This window comes from Sminthopsis crassicaudata, chromosome 2, assembly GCF_048593235.1.
Source record: "Sminthopsis crassicaudata isolate SCR6 chromosome 2, ASM4859323v1, whole genome shotgun sequence".
Classification (NCBI taxonomy): Eukaryota; Metazoa; Chordata; class Mammalia; order Dasyuromorphia; family Dasyuridae; genus Sminthopsis; species Sminthopsis crassicaudata.
In genome coordinates, this window is record NC_133618.1 from 320,277,352 (window position 1) to 320,292,893 (window position 15,542).

The following is a 15,542-nucleotide window of genomic DNA, read 5'->3' on the forward strand; positions in this document are numbered from 1 at the left end:
TGAATGATATTGAAATGATTTGCATTTTCTTCTCTAGCTCATTTTACAGGTGAAGAAACTGAGACAAAGAAGGTAACAGCAGATCTGAATACAGGAAAATGAGTCTTCCCGACTCCAGGCCTGGCACTCTAACCACTTCAATACCTCCTTTTCCAAAAAACATCAATCACATAAGACTAATCAAAACAGGTGGGAGGGGAGGTCAAAAATAGAGTAAAAAATATAAAAATATATGTTCCAGGTCTGGGCAAAGAAGTAGTCAGGCAGATTATTAGTGAGGACCCCATTCCATTTTTTTTTGGCTTTGTAAATAGGTTTAGCTCTTAATGTAGTAGAGAACAGTATGAGTTAGAAAACAATCCAACAACATTGGATAACAAGAAACAAAGAAGCAAAAGTTTAACACAAAATTAAAGAGCTAGAGCAGAATTTATAAGGCCTCAAGGGAATCCAAATGATGTCAATGGCAATCATAAGCCAACAAATAATAGTTTAGAGGCAAGCCAAGTACTTTCACACCCAAAAAATTAACAAAGGTAACAAAGGACAAGAATACACAAAATTGGAAAAACATGGAAAAAAACAGGCATACTACCAGTGGAGGTGTGAATGATTGCAGCCATTTTGGGAAACAATATGGAATTATACAAATTACCCAAACATGCCACTGCTACATAAGTATCCAAGGAAGTGACTAATTTAAAAAAAAAAAAAAAAAAAAAAAAGCAGCAGCTCTATATATTCCAAAATATTACAGCAGGACTTTGTGATCAAAAAGAACTGGAAATAAACTAGCTGCCCATCAAATGGGGAATGCTTCGACTGTGATATATAACTGAAATGAAATATTATTGTGCTTATGAAAATACATAATAAATACAAAGGCGCATGGAAAAACATAATACATGCAAAACTAAGAGGAACCAAGAAAACAATATTTATCCCATCAATGGAAATGGAAAAACCGACCCCCACAAAAAACAAACAAAAAGAAAAAAAACCCGAAAACGAATATTGTAAAATTATAAAGAACAAGCTGGACCTCAAACAGAACTATAGTGAACTCCACTGTCCAAACTCCAACCCACCCATACTTCTTTAAAAATGGTAACATATTATGTCAAATTTTCTTAAAAAAAAAAAAAAAAAAAAAAAACCAAACAACTAATATATTCTGATAAACTTTAACTTCCTCTTTTCATTTAAAAATTCTTTCATATAAATGATGGCTTTCTGTGAAAAGATAGGGAAGAATACATTGGCAACAGATAAGCAATGCAAAAACAAAAGCTATCAATTTTTTGTTTTGTTTCAATTCAACTATATGATTTCAAAGACAATTGAAGTTTTAATATTCTATGATTCTAATAAATGGGTAAGCCTAGAACATATTAACACTTATAATACTGTTTCTAAAACAGGGATGGACTTGTAATTTCACTGGTATTGGGAATGTCTATGAAAGACAACACCTACCAATAAAGGTTGGCACCTTCATTGCAACTTCTGGATTTAGAAGTTAGATGATGAATGGCATAATATTTATGTTATTTAAAGGAAAATTTAATCAATTATAGGGAGACTGAAAAACTCAAGAGCTGGGGATTCAAAGTGCCCCTTCAAGATATAGACAAAGCTAACAGTAAGACAAATAAGAAGTCCCACCTATCTATAAAAACATCAAGTTTATAAGGGTAATTATAAAAGGGGGAGAGATGTCAAAAGTAGAATAAAAAAATGTAAGAACCTATGATCTGGATCCAGGCAAAGAAGAAATCAGGCGGATCCCCATTCCTATTCTTTCCCCACCTTTTTCCCTTTAGAAAGGAGGAAGTAGGGGACAAAGAGAAGAAAAATTAGAATAAGAGCTGATGGGGGGGAGAGGAAGGAGAGAGAACTAGAAGAAAATTTTAGAAAACTCAGTTAAAATAATTTTCTTCAATAAGTGAATAAAGTATTAAATGGAAACTGAAAGGAATTCAACTTTGAATTCTACTTTATAAAAACTAACCACATGCTGAGGCATAAAAAAAATTCAATCAAATGAACAGCAAAGTCCCATCCCATCTCAGGGCAAGAAAATAATCACCTACCCTCTTATTGTATTATTTGTCTCAGGATCATCTGGGTCCAATGTTTCTTTTAAGAAGTTTATATAATGAATCCAAAGATCAACACTAAGAGGTATTGCCTGAAGCCCTCGCCGATAAACCTAAGAAGAAAACAACAAACTGTACTTCAAATATTTATTTATTTCTTAAAAGAGAGGCAACACTGTGTTATCCGGTGAACCTTAGAAATACTAATTACTGGAATTTTGTTTAAATAATCTACCATTACCATTTGGGTGGAGGTTGGATAGAACATGGCAATGTTCTGATCCCCACGTGCAGAATCTTGATCTTCAAAGCGCAGCAGTCCCTGCATTCTGACCGGGTTGTGTGGGCAGGCTTTGGGGTACAGACCATAGGGCACAGACCCATTAGAGCATCAATGACAGCGTCTGACCAAAAATGCAATAAGACGTAGCAAATGTGACTAGCAAACCAACTATATTATTTGGAAAATGAGAAATAAATGTAAGTGAGAAAAGCCCTGCCCTACTTGTTAAGCTGCAGTGTAATACAGAGGCTTGCACTGCAAAGCTTGACAAACTGTTGAGGTTTTACGCACCTGCCAACAAAGAGAGAAAATATTAGCTACAAATGCCACAAGAGTGACAAATGCAAATAAAATACCCTATTAAACTATTTGAGCATATATGGTAGGTACTGCCAGCCAAAAAAAAAAACAAAAAAACAAAAAAACAAAAAAAAGTTTTGTTGTTATTTGGCTTACAGTACCTAATGGTATTAACTTCATTCTGTGATGTACGCACCTCATCTGATTGTTTAATGTTGTCATGGCGCTTTTCAAGATCTGCATACTTTTTCCAATAACCATAGCAATATGGGTAGTGTGTAAAAAATTTGTCAAATGCTCTCCTGGCAGCCAGCAAGTGATTCTGATGAGGAGGAAAGAAAGAAAAAAAACAAAAACAAACAAAATTCTTAAAAAAAAAAAAAAATCATTTCTTACATGAGAAACACAAACATACTTTTCCAAATAACACAAGAAAATGCTCATCTAACTAATAAGTTTTCATACAAATAAAGGAATAGATTAAAAGAAATACCAACTAATGAGGAAACTGATCCTGAAATTAAATTACTTCCTCAGGTTAGAATTTAGAAAGCAAAAACTGATTCAAAAGTTTTAATTCCAGAGTTAATCCCTATCCCATTAAATCATCATGCCATGAAACAAGTTTAAAATCTAGAGGATACTGATGACCAAACTTACACAACTCTCAAAGAGAATTAAATCTAATTGTGAGCACATTTAACTTTCAAAAACATATACAAGCTAGTATTTTTTCTTGTAAAGATGTTAGAAAGATTTCATTCAGTTTCTATTCTTTCCTGTCAAAATACAAGAATTTAGACAAAATCTTTAAGCATAATTACACTATAAAAATAACATTTTCAAACCTTAATAAAACTTTAAAAATGAAAGAAAAGTACTATAAAAGCTATACAAAAAATTTTCTTAAGAATACTTGATTGAAAATATTAATATTTTCTATGTATCCCCATTCATTCTTAATGAAATAATTACTAACCTCCTGTTCTACATATTGCAGCAAATATACCCAGCCAGTAAAATCTTGGAGATTATTTTCTACAGTTTTCCAAAACTTTTCATATTCGGGAGGAAATTGTGCTTCAGTGTCTGTCACCGGTAGTTCTACATTTGAAATTTCATTTTCCTCTGTGTTTTCTTCATTTACATTGGGAGAGCCATCAGGCGACTGTTCCATCTCTATAACATTCATAATCTCAGTACTGAAATCACTGGGCTGCTCTATGGCTACCTCAGAACCATTGCTTGCATTGCCATTGCTAGAACTGCTGTACTCATCCATGTGTGCAGAATTCTGCATAGCTGTTGGTGTTGTCTTCTGTTAAACAATAATCTGTGAAAACATACAATAAAAATTACCATCTTCCAAAAAAAAAAAAAAAAAAAAGAAAAAAAAAAAGCACAACACACAAAGCTCTTCAAGTAGCCTGCTTAAATGCAAAAAAAAAAATCTACAACTTAAAAGAACTTAACGATTTGTCCATAATTGTTTATGGTTTTACATGGAAATGTATACCATATAAGATTGACTTCAGCAATTGGGTACCTCAAAAGTAAGACTGAGGCACAGTTGAGTATTATCTGATTCTAAAAAGTAAAATTGCTTAGGAAAAGGTAAAAAAAAGCGATTATGTTATACAAATGAGGGGCAGAGTAAGAAGAACAGAGGCATTTGAGGAACAGAAAAGGACTGGAATTCTGAAAACCTACTCACATAATACTACATCATACTACTATATATACACATACCGTGACATGCATATACTACATACATACCAGGAAGAACATGTATGTAGCACCCTCCAAAATCTATAAAGAAATAAGGGGGAGGAATGAAGAGGGAAAGCAAAGGGTGAGGGAAGAAGATAAGGGAAAGATCCATGGGTAGGGGGAGGTTAAGTAATAGTAAAACAAGTTAAAGAGCAGAATTTAAGCAAAAGAGTTAGCAGGGATAGGAAAGAGAAGAAATACATAAATACAATTATTAAAAACAAAAAGTGCGGCTGGTAATCATTCATCTTAGACAAAATCAAACTTTTTATATCCTTATATCTCACTACTCATACAGCTATTATTACCCTCTTAGTTCAATCCCTCATTGACTATTGTGGTGGCTTCCTAATTCGTTTCCCTGCCACCTAAAATCTCTTTTTCTTCAATCCATCTTTTACAAAGCTGCCAAGATGATTTTTTAAAAAGTGCATCTTATTAACAGCCCATATGCTTAAGTGACCATATCACTCTCTTATTCAATAAAACTCCAGTGGTTTTCTATTAGCTCTAGGATAAAACAAACTCCATTGTTCAAAGCTCTTCCCAACCTGAGTTCAACCTATTTTTGGGAAGCTTTCTTATTACATTACTCCTCTTCATGAACCTTACATATACATTAAGCATTCCATTGCCCTGAAGAAGTTAAATATGGAAAACAATAATCCTCTGGGTAGATAGGTTCTTTTTTTTTTTTTTGGGGGGGGGGGTAGTTATTAAGAGGAAAAATGAAAGAATAGTAAAAGGAATATACAAGTGCAGGAAATCCAATCAATAAATATTTATTACATGCTTATTATGTGCCAGGTACTGTGCTAAGCTCAAGACAAAGAAAAGCTAAAAGTTCCTGCCCCCTAGCTCATAATTTAAAGGGGAAGGCAACATGTCCATATAAGATATCCATATATACCCATTAATACATAGGCATATATATGTATGCACATAAGATAAACTGCAAATGAGAAAAGGCACTAACATTAAGGAGGATCAATTAGAGTTTCTTACTGAAACAAAGATTTTTAACTATACCTTTGAGAAGGGAGAATGAAGAGAAAGAACTACGGGCATAAAAAACATCCAATGGGGGGAAAAATGCAAGGAGGTGGGAAATTGAATCTCTTGTGTAAGAAACAGCAAGTCATTGATTACAAAGTACATGGAAGAGAATAAGATGTAAGTACACTGAAAAGGTAGGAAGGGGCCAGGTCATGAAGGATTCTAAAAGGATTTTTATATTTATCTTGGTAGCTTTAGGGTGCAACTGGAATTAGTGAATTGGGGAGAAAGGTTATCAGAAAAGAGAAAGAAGGAGGTGGAACTTGCAATTTCTTATAGTTGAGGTACATGAGAACAACTATATATATATATATATATAGTAGGACAGCCACCAGATGGAATCACACTCATATGAAGCAAAGAAAAGTTGAATGAATGTGCATAACAGTTTAATGTAGAAATACATGATACTCAACAAGGACTTAAGCAAGGAGGGGAGGATGTTAAGAGGGAAGAAAATAACAGCAGAAACAATAAGCAAAATTCATTTCTTGATCTTGAAAGGGGACAGAAAGGGATCCCCACAAAAAGGGAGGGATGCCCATCAACTGGGGAAATGACAATAAATTTTAATAGATGAAGAGAATATTACTGTACTATAAGAAATAATGAAACATGATTTCAAAGAATCCTGGGTAAAAACAAATTATCAAGAGTGAAATGAGCAGAACCAGAACAGTTTACAAAAAAGGTAGCAATATTGCACTTTTGTTTTTCTTCCCAGATTATTTTTACCTTCTAAATCTGATTTTTCTTGTGTAGCAAGACAACTGTATAATATGTATACGTATATTGTATTTAACATATACTTTAACATATTTAACATATATGGGACTACCTGCCATCTAGGGGAGAAGGTGGGGGGAAGGAAGGGAAAAATTGGAACAGAAGTTTTTGCAAGGGTCAATGTTGAAAAATTACCCATGCATATGCTTTGTCAATGAAAAGCTATGATTTTTTTTTTAAAGGTAGCAAAATAGTAAAGAAAAACAAATTCTGAATGACCTAATTCTGAACAATGCAATGATCAATCAGGTCTCCATCTTAAACATCTTTAATTTTTAATTCTTGTGAAACTCCATCTTCCAAAAAAGTGTAGAATAAATCATCTAAATATGGTTTCAAAAATTATATTAAAGTTTCTGTAAGTAAATACATCTTACATGTATTGCCCTGGAACTGTAATTTCATTGGCATTGAATACAAAAAGCAAACAGCTTCTACTTTCTATAACAAGCCTACTTCTAGAATTTATATTCTCAAGAGTTTCCTGGGGTACTGAGAGGTTAAAGGATTTGAAGTGATTCAGAAAACTATTATGTCTAAGAAGTGGAACACCAAACCAAGGATTACTAAGGCCAGCTCTAACTCAAAGGAAAAAAAAAAAAAAGAAAAAAAACATCTTACGCAAATAAAAGATATTTGGTGAGAAGTGCAACAGGGAGTAACAGACTTGGAAATTAGATTTCTTGTTGCTCTTAAGTTAAAGTACTTAGCTAGCTATTCAGAAAGTAACAGGCCAAATAGTAATCCTAAATCATTCTTGATTTTATGTACTTCCTTTCTAATATTTATGAATAGAAAATATGACTCAATGATATGATGAAAAGAGAAAAATAATTAGCATTAACTTGTACATAAGCACAATTGTATTATGTACCCATTTTAGCATACATCTAGTTTGACTCTCATATAGATCCTAGAAAAGTTCCAGGGAAGATTGGCCTATAAACAATTGCCTAAAAAAGGTTGGTTTAAATTATTTTTTTTATTATTATATATTATATTTTTGTTTCTTTTGTTAAATATGTAGGACAGGTGCTAGACCCCCTTACAACAAATTGACTAGGCATCTTCAGATACAAAGAGGAAGCAGCTGAGCAGACCTAGACCCCATCTCAGCTCTCAGCTCCCATCTCCCATCTCCCAGCATTGTGCCTAGTCAGCCAGAAATAGTGAATTTAGTTAAATAGCAAAAGACCCAAGTCTTTTCATAGAATGGACTGAAAAACCATTGATCAATGGTGAGCAATGCTGTCTTATTTCCTTTGGGTCATCTCACTTCCTGAAGCTTAAGTCTAGGGTCTGACTTTTCCTGCCCTACAAACGGCCTATGGTATGACCTATTCCATCTCTCGGACTTGGAGAAATCTTCATCTAGTCTCATTCATAAATACTTCCCAATTACATTTCTTTTAAAATTTATTTTCAGTTCTGAATTTTCTCCATCTATCTAGCCTGAGACTCATTGAGAAGACAAGGGGGGGGGGAAAAATCCCATTATACATCTGAAATAATGCAAAACCTTTCTACTTTAGCCATGTTGAAAAAGAAAGAGGAAAAAAAATAAAGAAAGTGAAAGAAAACATGCTTAAATAAGCACTCATAAAGAGTTCTTCTTGGAGATGGATGATATTTTTTCATCATGAGTCTTCAAAAGTGCCATGAAATCACTGTATTAGAGGAAATAAGTCACAGTTGTTAAATATTGCTAACACTATGTATAATGTTCTTAAGTTCTGCTCATATCACTTTCAGCTCAAATAAATCTTAAGTTTTCTGAAACCACACACCTTAATATTTCATCACAAAACAAAAAACTTTTAAGGTAGTGATGCTATTTTTTATGACTCTACAATCATATTTTCTTCCTTTTGCTTCAAGGAGAAAAACAGGTCAAGTCCCATTATAGAGATATAGTGTGTTAGAAGCCCAGACATTTAGAATGAAATGTTCACCAGATAACTGGTTTTGAAGAACTAGATTTCAGAATAAAAATGAGGTTTATAAGTCATCTGAAAGGACAATTGAACCAGTACTTAAACAAAAATTGCTCCTAAAACATACCCATGCAGCTAATAGTTATCCATCTAGTCTATGCCAGAAAAAGGCTTTTAATTTCTCCCAAGGTAGCCCATTCCACTGTTAGCCAAACAATAGCCATTGTTTAATCCCCCCCCCCCCCTCAGAGGAACAAGGGCATCAGAGCTGAAAGCCAGGTATGGACCTTAAAGGTGAATGAACGAACAGCCCTTAAATGGGTGTGGAAAGGTCTCACACCTGAGGTTCTAGTCCTCCTTGGACATGACACTTTTGGAGAACTCTGTAATTACAGGTAGGGCAGAGAGATGATAAAATGCATATAGTGCTAAGGCTAAAGTCAGGAACACTCCTTTTCCCGAGTTCAAATCTGACCTCAGGGTGATCCTGGGTAAGTCATCTAACCCTGTTAGTCTCCATTTCCCCATCTATAAAATCATCTGTAGAAGAAAATGGAAAACCATTCTAACTAAGTATCTTTGTCAAGAAAACCCCAAAGAGGGTCATAATGAATCAGACATGACTGGACAACAAATAATTATAGTTGAGGGCAGAATTCCAAAGGATGTGGCATCTTGTAAATCCTAAATATGAACAATTAATGTTAAAAATGGTAGAATTTAAAACCCATATATCATAATGATTTAAAATTTGTAAAGTTATGTTCAAACTAAACTGAGCTCATGTAATCATTAAAGCTAATTTAATGAGCTCAATTAATTTAATAATTAAATCCCAAATGAAATATTATGTCATTTGAGTTTCATACCCCTGTGAGGTATGTAACATACAGTATGGCTGTGCACACTTACCAATGAGGAAAGTCAGGCCCAGAGAACTTAACTAATTTACCCATTGTCACACAATAAATATGAAGGAATCTAAACCCAAGCTGGACTCCAAATCCAAAATTGTCCACTCTACCACATTGTCCAAACTAACACAGCATGTGGTAGAAACACAAACTCCTTTTGTATGGTACAAGAGAAATAACACTGGACTTGAAGTTAAAAGTTGTTTTTTTTTTTTTTTTTGGAATCATAACCACATTACATGTATACAAGTCATGAACACATCATGACAACACATCTTTATGGGCCAGAACTCTGAAACAAGGATTCTTACAAGATGTTAAGTCAGTGGAATTGATGAGACAATGGTTATCTAGTTTAACATGATGCTTAATAGTTCTCCAAGTTCAGTATGATTGATTTAATCTTACAAAAAATTATAGTTTCCTAGTGACATAATGATTAGTTTATACTGAGTGTAGAGCCTCAGCCAAATTCATTTAAGAGCTAGGGAAGACAAGCAGACTGGAGACAAGCACAAGCCCTTGTACTCAGATTCATTCATCCCATCTCACACCCTGTGGTGGCAGACCTGTCCTCCTGCATTTTCTCCACTGAAACTAAGACTATGGAAGGCCTCAAAGAAAGCTAATTAAAGCCCCAGGCAAGGAGACAAGACTTTGAAGATGATAAAGGATTTGGACTTTAAAACCTGGCTATTCTTGTGGTCATTACTCTACTGAAACAAAAGCTACCCCAAGACCTCCAGAAACCCACCAAGGACACTACGACGTCTCCATATATCTATGTTCTCTCCATATATGGGTTCAAATAATTAATGACAAATACTCATATAAGGCCATTTTAGCTCTCTCCTACTTCAAGACTAGAAGCCAGGTATCTTGACTTATGTTCCAAAGCTCTAGTATACCAAAGAGACTCTTGTATTTGCAATATTCTTATAAAGTACATACTGTATACACCAATAATTTTTTTTTTCCTGAGGCAATTGGGATTAAGTGACTTGCCCAGGATCACACTGCTAGGAAGTATTAAGTGCCTGAGGCTGGATTTGAACTCAGGTCCTCCAGACTTCAGGGTCAGTGCTCTATCCATCATGCCATCTAGCTGCCTGTATTTAATACTATTTATAAGAGAGATCTTAAGGTACAGGGAGAAAAAAAGGATATATTTTAGGGAACCACATGAAAATGGTTTACAAAATTACGTATCAGTCTTGTCAATTATATCCACAGAACAGGTCTTGAATTCACCCCTTTCTTTCTATGTACTACAATCATCCTACTCCCATCCTCCATCACTTGAACCATCATAGTACCCTCCAACTAAATATCATCTAAATCTCTTAATGAGCAGGCTCAAACCAGTCTTTCCAGGTTGACTTCACATTAATCCCCTTCAAAGACTTTATTAGTCAAAGTGGTTTACTTGTTCTTTCTTCTACATATTCTGTTCTGTTAATAAACATGTACCCATGCCTAGAATACACTCCGTTAAGACTTAGTCCTCTTCAAAGTTTAGCTCAAATGCTACTTGTCTTTTTTTTTCTTATTTCCTCCATTAGTACTTCCTTTTCCATCCATTTCCAAATTATTTTAAATTTCTTTTGTATATATTTTCTATTTATCTGTAGATAAACTATACTCTTTAGGATAAAGTTAAATTCATTAAATTTTTGTCTTTGCATCCTTGATGAGAGTTATGATGACCTGAGACAGCCCTGTAAAGTTATGTAAAATCACCAACAAAAAGTTATACAAACTCAAATGGTCTTATATCCTCTGGAGACAGGAAGATATTGAGTCTTCAGAAAACGTCTCTTTACAACTCACTTCTCTCTTGAGAACGATATTGCCTGCCAAGGAAGTCTTTCTCTTGGTGCCTCTTTAACAATAAAAGCTTTTTATCACAGCCTTTGAGTTTATCGAATTTCCTTCACTGTGAACTTGAGCCTTGGAGAGAACAAGAAAACCCTCACCCATTCCTGCCACACCTCTCCTTCGGTACCTTGTCCTCACCATCCTCTCCATTTCTTACACAAAATATCCCGATGAAAAGTAGGTATTTAATAAATGCTTGTTAAATTGTAAATCAGTCATAAGTAATTCAAATGTTTCCTACAGCATAATAAATTTGACTACGTTAGCCATGACAAACACTAAGTTTTGATTCAACAAAAACTTTCATAATTTAGAATTTTAAGGAGCTTTTTGGAATGATTTGAATGACCCACCTTTCTGTAAAAAATGGAGAGGAAAAAGGGGAGGAAACACATCTATTTTCTCTGGGAAATTTTCCTTGTAACTAACAAAAAGATCCCACAAATAATATTAATGATTATTATTTTCAGAAGTAGTTTTTGCAATATTTAAATATTAGAAGACATCATTAAGAACTGGTTGTCAGGAAACAAAGCTTTTTAGTCCTAGGGCTGATAGCAACTTCTTAAACTTAGTTTCCTAAATTTATTCCAATGAAAAGTGTAGGAATAAATTTTAAAAATGAGAAGCACGAATATCAGGGATAGAATTTTTTAAAAAGAGCTAAATTGCAGTTGCTTGTACTCTTAAACTTCCAGATTATTTTTGGTTGTAAGTCACTTGTTAAGAGTGATTAAAACAAGGGGCAGCTAGGTGGTGCAGTGGATAGAGCACCAGCACTGAATTCAGGAGGACCCGAGTTCAAATCTGATCTCAGATACTTAACACTTCCTAGCTGTGTGACCGTGGGCAAGTCACTTAACCCCAGCCTCAAAACAAAACAAAACAACAACAACAACAACAAAAGAGTGATTAAAACAAACACAGCTTAGGTTAATAAAGAAAGGCTAAGCAAAGCCTTTAAGATCCTCTGATAACAACTGAAATTTAACCAATGTGTAAATAAATGTGTACCAAATAAGGACTCAGAAACAATCCTGAATGGCTCAGTTGTTGACATACATTAACTTCATTAATTTAAACTATAATGAAATACATTAAATTAGTTCAACAAAGCCTACAAACATACATCTATGAAACAAAAGTACAGAATAGAACTTACACAAAGTTACTTTAAATTAGGTTATAAATATGAACTGATAAAAGAGGTAATCAGTCTTTGATGCCTTAAAAAAACTAAAATAACTATCTAAAATAATTCTATAATTTAGCAATACACAATGTTTTTAAACAAGGACCCATTACTACTATCCATAAAAAGAAAATTGTTTCCATAAAGTTAGAATTGCATTATCTTTTTTCCCTAGGTAATAATTATTTTTAAGTCTACTAATAATGCTGCTATGGACAACTTCAGAAGGAGAAAATTGATTCTTCCTGTCTCAAGTATTACCTCAGTTATGGACATCAATAATTCACCTCACCTATTATCCCTATAATCTATTTTTATGGAGCTGATTATTGGGGTCATAAAAATCTAGTAAGACCTCTACTTCTTACTGCCATTTTATCTTTATTAAAGGATACACGGAAAAGTTCCACACCTCAGAAAACATATAAAGTTAAAAGTAGTTCCAAGTTAGCAGCTTTACTTATAGTAGCATGTAATAAGCACTTTAAAAGCGTTTTCATTGCACTCACTCGGGGCACTGAGAAGTTAAATGATGTGCCCAAGGTTATAGCTAGTATACTACAAGAGGCACTAGTGTGAAACAAAATGTTGATTCTAGTATCCAAACTGCCTAACTTGTTGCCCTGTTAATAAAGAAACATTACTTTTTAACCTAAAAACTTCTCACTAGATCCTACCACCCCCTCAAGTTTTCATTATTTCTCCCCTCCATTTATCAAGCTCCTAAAATAAACCACATTCATTACTTGACTTCTCTTACTTCCCACCTCAGCTGAAACTTTCTCTAAATGATCTCAATTCCCAAATTTGACAGTCTTTTCTCAATCCTGAGCTCTAAGATCTGTTAAATCATCCTCTCAGTTCTGGTTATTATTTTCCTAGCTTACCTAAATCCTATTCAGTTCCCTTAGCTAGATTATCCATCACTTTGTATTCCACCTTTAAGTATATCTTAAGGCTCTGTGCTAGGACTTTTTCCTCTTCCCTCTACTATATCTCATGAACCAGCATATATATTCCTATGCAGAAGATTCCTAGATATAGTTAGTTCAAGTCTTTCCTGGAATCCAGTCTCATAAATAATTTATCGGACATTTCAAACTGAGTGTTCCATGTAATTATCTTGAATCCAAAAAGTTCAAAACGGAAAAGATCTTTTCCTCAGAAACACAATCAACTTCTAGACTTTCCTATTTCTAGTGAGATCATCATCATTTTTATAGGTACCCAAGGCTTTTAAAAACTCTGGTGTCATGCCCAACTCCTCAATTCTCCAGACCCCACAACTCAATGGATGCCAAATCTTGTCCTTTGTATCTCCAAAAACATCTCCCACATCTGCTAATTTTATCCAAGCCACTATTGCTATCCTAGTTCAGGTCCTTATCAATTCAAAATTCTAATTAGTTTTACCTCTCTCTCAAGCCTGGTCTCCTCACCCCCACCCCCACTTTCAATCCATTCTTCATACAACTAAAATTTTTCCTAAAAGATCCAACCACGTTAATTCCCATTAATGAACAGACTGTAGTGATTTCCTATTATTTCTAGAATAAAACACAAACTCTTTTGCCCGGCAAAAGCCTTGTCCCACTCCTACCATCCTTCAGAGTGGACATGTCTAAAAAGTTTAATTCCCTTGTTTGCGACTCTCATAACGTCTAATTTAAAGACATAGCTCCACTTTTAACACGAGGCCTCTCTCAAATGTTAGTATTCTCCTCAAAAAAAAAACAACTGCCTTTTCCTATTTATAAAAAAAAAAGTGTGGTTTCTTCCCTTCATACCCGAGAGGATAGACTTTCATTTGTCTTTATCGCCAACAGAACTTAGCACAATTCCTAGCATATTAGACACTTCCTAGAGTGTTTGCTGGGTAATAATGCAAAGTGGGAATGAATCCCGAGGCTGGCTCTGAAACGATCAGGAACAACAGCTAGTCTTCAAGCTGACTTCCCTGTTCCCGAAGCGGCCACATTAAAAGCGGACTTTGGCCTAGCTTTAGAACGCTGCTACCCGTTTAAGGCCCAGGACTGAGCACAGTGCCTGACACCACAATAGGGTGATTAATGTGCTTGTAGAATGCCTGGAGAGTAGGATTTTCTATAGCCTGGAGGAGTAATTAAGACTTAGCTCAGTAGGACTGTCCGGGATCCTTACCTCCCAGTCCGGATTGCCTTCGAATTTGAGGAGGAGGGGACGCAAGGATGGCTATCTGGGGAAATTCGCCTAACCTCGTGGGGCCAAATTCCAGCCTAAACATGAAAGAGCCGCTCCTCGTGTAAAAAGCCCGCGGAACTGCAATCCGGCAAAGCCAGAGGAAGGGAGGGGCCGTGGGGGGGGAAGCAGTAGCAGTGGGAGCTTCGGGCGCCAAGTCCGGACCAGGCCGCAAGGGCCTGTGGGGTTGGAGTGGGGGTGGGGAAGTGGAATTAGGCCCCGAACCGAGACAAACCAAACCAGGCTTTATTCCCGAGAAATCAGCCGCCGGCCCTCTGCTCGCGTTTCCACCACGCCGCCCGACCCGCACTAACCTTGAGCTAGAAGCCGTTCAAAGCCATTAAGGAGAGACTCGGGCCTGGCTCCCCACAAAACGAGCCCAGACAGCCACGTCTGCAGCGGTCGCAGCGGCTTCTACTACTGCGGCTGCGGTGGCTCCCGAGCGCCCCGCCCACGACACGCAAAGAGCTTAGAGCGCATGCGTCCGCGTCCCCCTCGCGGGCAGGCTTGGTCACGTGTCTTCGCGCTGCGCTCCACCCTCTCTGGCGCGTCCACCTGGGCTGGAGCTCGCGAGGCTCGGGGAAGTACCCCTTCCCTCTGCAAAGCCAGACTGTTCTTGCCACGCTCTCTGCTAGTCTCACCTGAGTGGAACTCCGGAATCCCCGGCACCTGGCGCCTCGCTGACCCCAGTGTTCTCCTGCCTCCCCTAGACTGGGCCGCGAAACCCAGAAGCTGGCGCTACTCTGCTAGAGTACTGTCCCTTAGTGTAAAGGGCTTGGCCGTGTACTCAGGCTTGAGAAAAAGCAAACAAACAAAACAGTCCTTGCTCCCTAGGAGCTCACGGGACACTATAGTTTTCAACACTGGAGGATAGGGATTTTTTTTTTTTTAATCGAACCAGCGCGGACTTAGCGGCTCTGAGTGTCATGTTTTGCTGCTATTTCCTGGGGGGAGTGGGGAGAATATATCTTTCGTGATAAACAGGACTTATTGTCATATTCTGGGAATGTCCATCTGATTGCGGAAACTGTACAATGCTGAGAAGGACTTTCTCCCATTCCAACCCCCGCTTAAAGCAGGAGAAACTCCTGCTCTCCAAACTGAATACCCGGT

General features: G+C 36.3%; 1 protein-coding gene across 4 annotated transcripts in view; it reads right to left on the minus strand.

Moving 5' to 3' along the window:
• Positions 1-14,882, minus strand: part of PRPF39 (pre-mRNA processing factor 39) — a 41,848-nt gene extending 26,966 nt beyond the window's left edge. Inside the window, exons 1-4 of one of the 4 annotated variants that reach the window (XM_074290169.1) lie at positions 14,744-14,882; positions 3,662-4,015; positions 2,879-3,004; positions 2,094-2,212 (exon numbers count right to left, since the gene is read on the minus strand). In XM_074290169.1, coding sequence (XP_074146270.1) covers positions 2,094-2,212; positions 2,879-3,004; positions 3,662-3,982 — 566 coding nt within the window. In that variant the 5' untranslated portion in view covers positions 3,983-4,015; positions 14,744-14,882. The other 3 variants (XM_074290170.1, XM_074290172.1, XM_074290171.1) reach the window with 3 other exon arrangements.
• Positions 14,883-15,542: the final 660 nt, after the last annotated feature.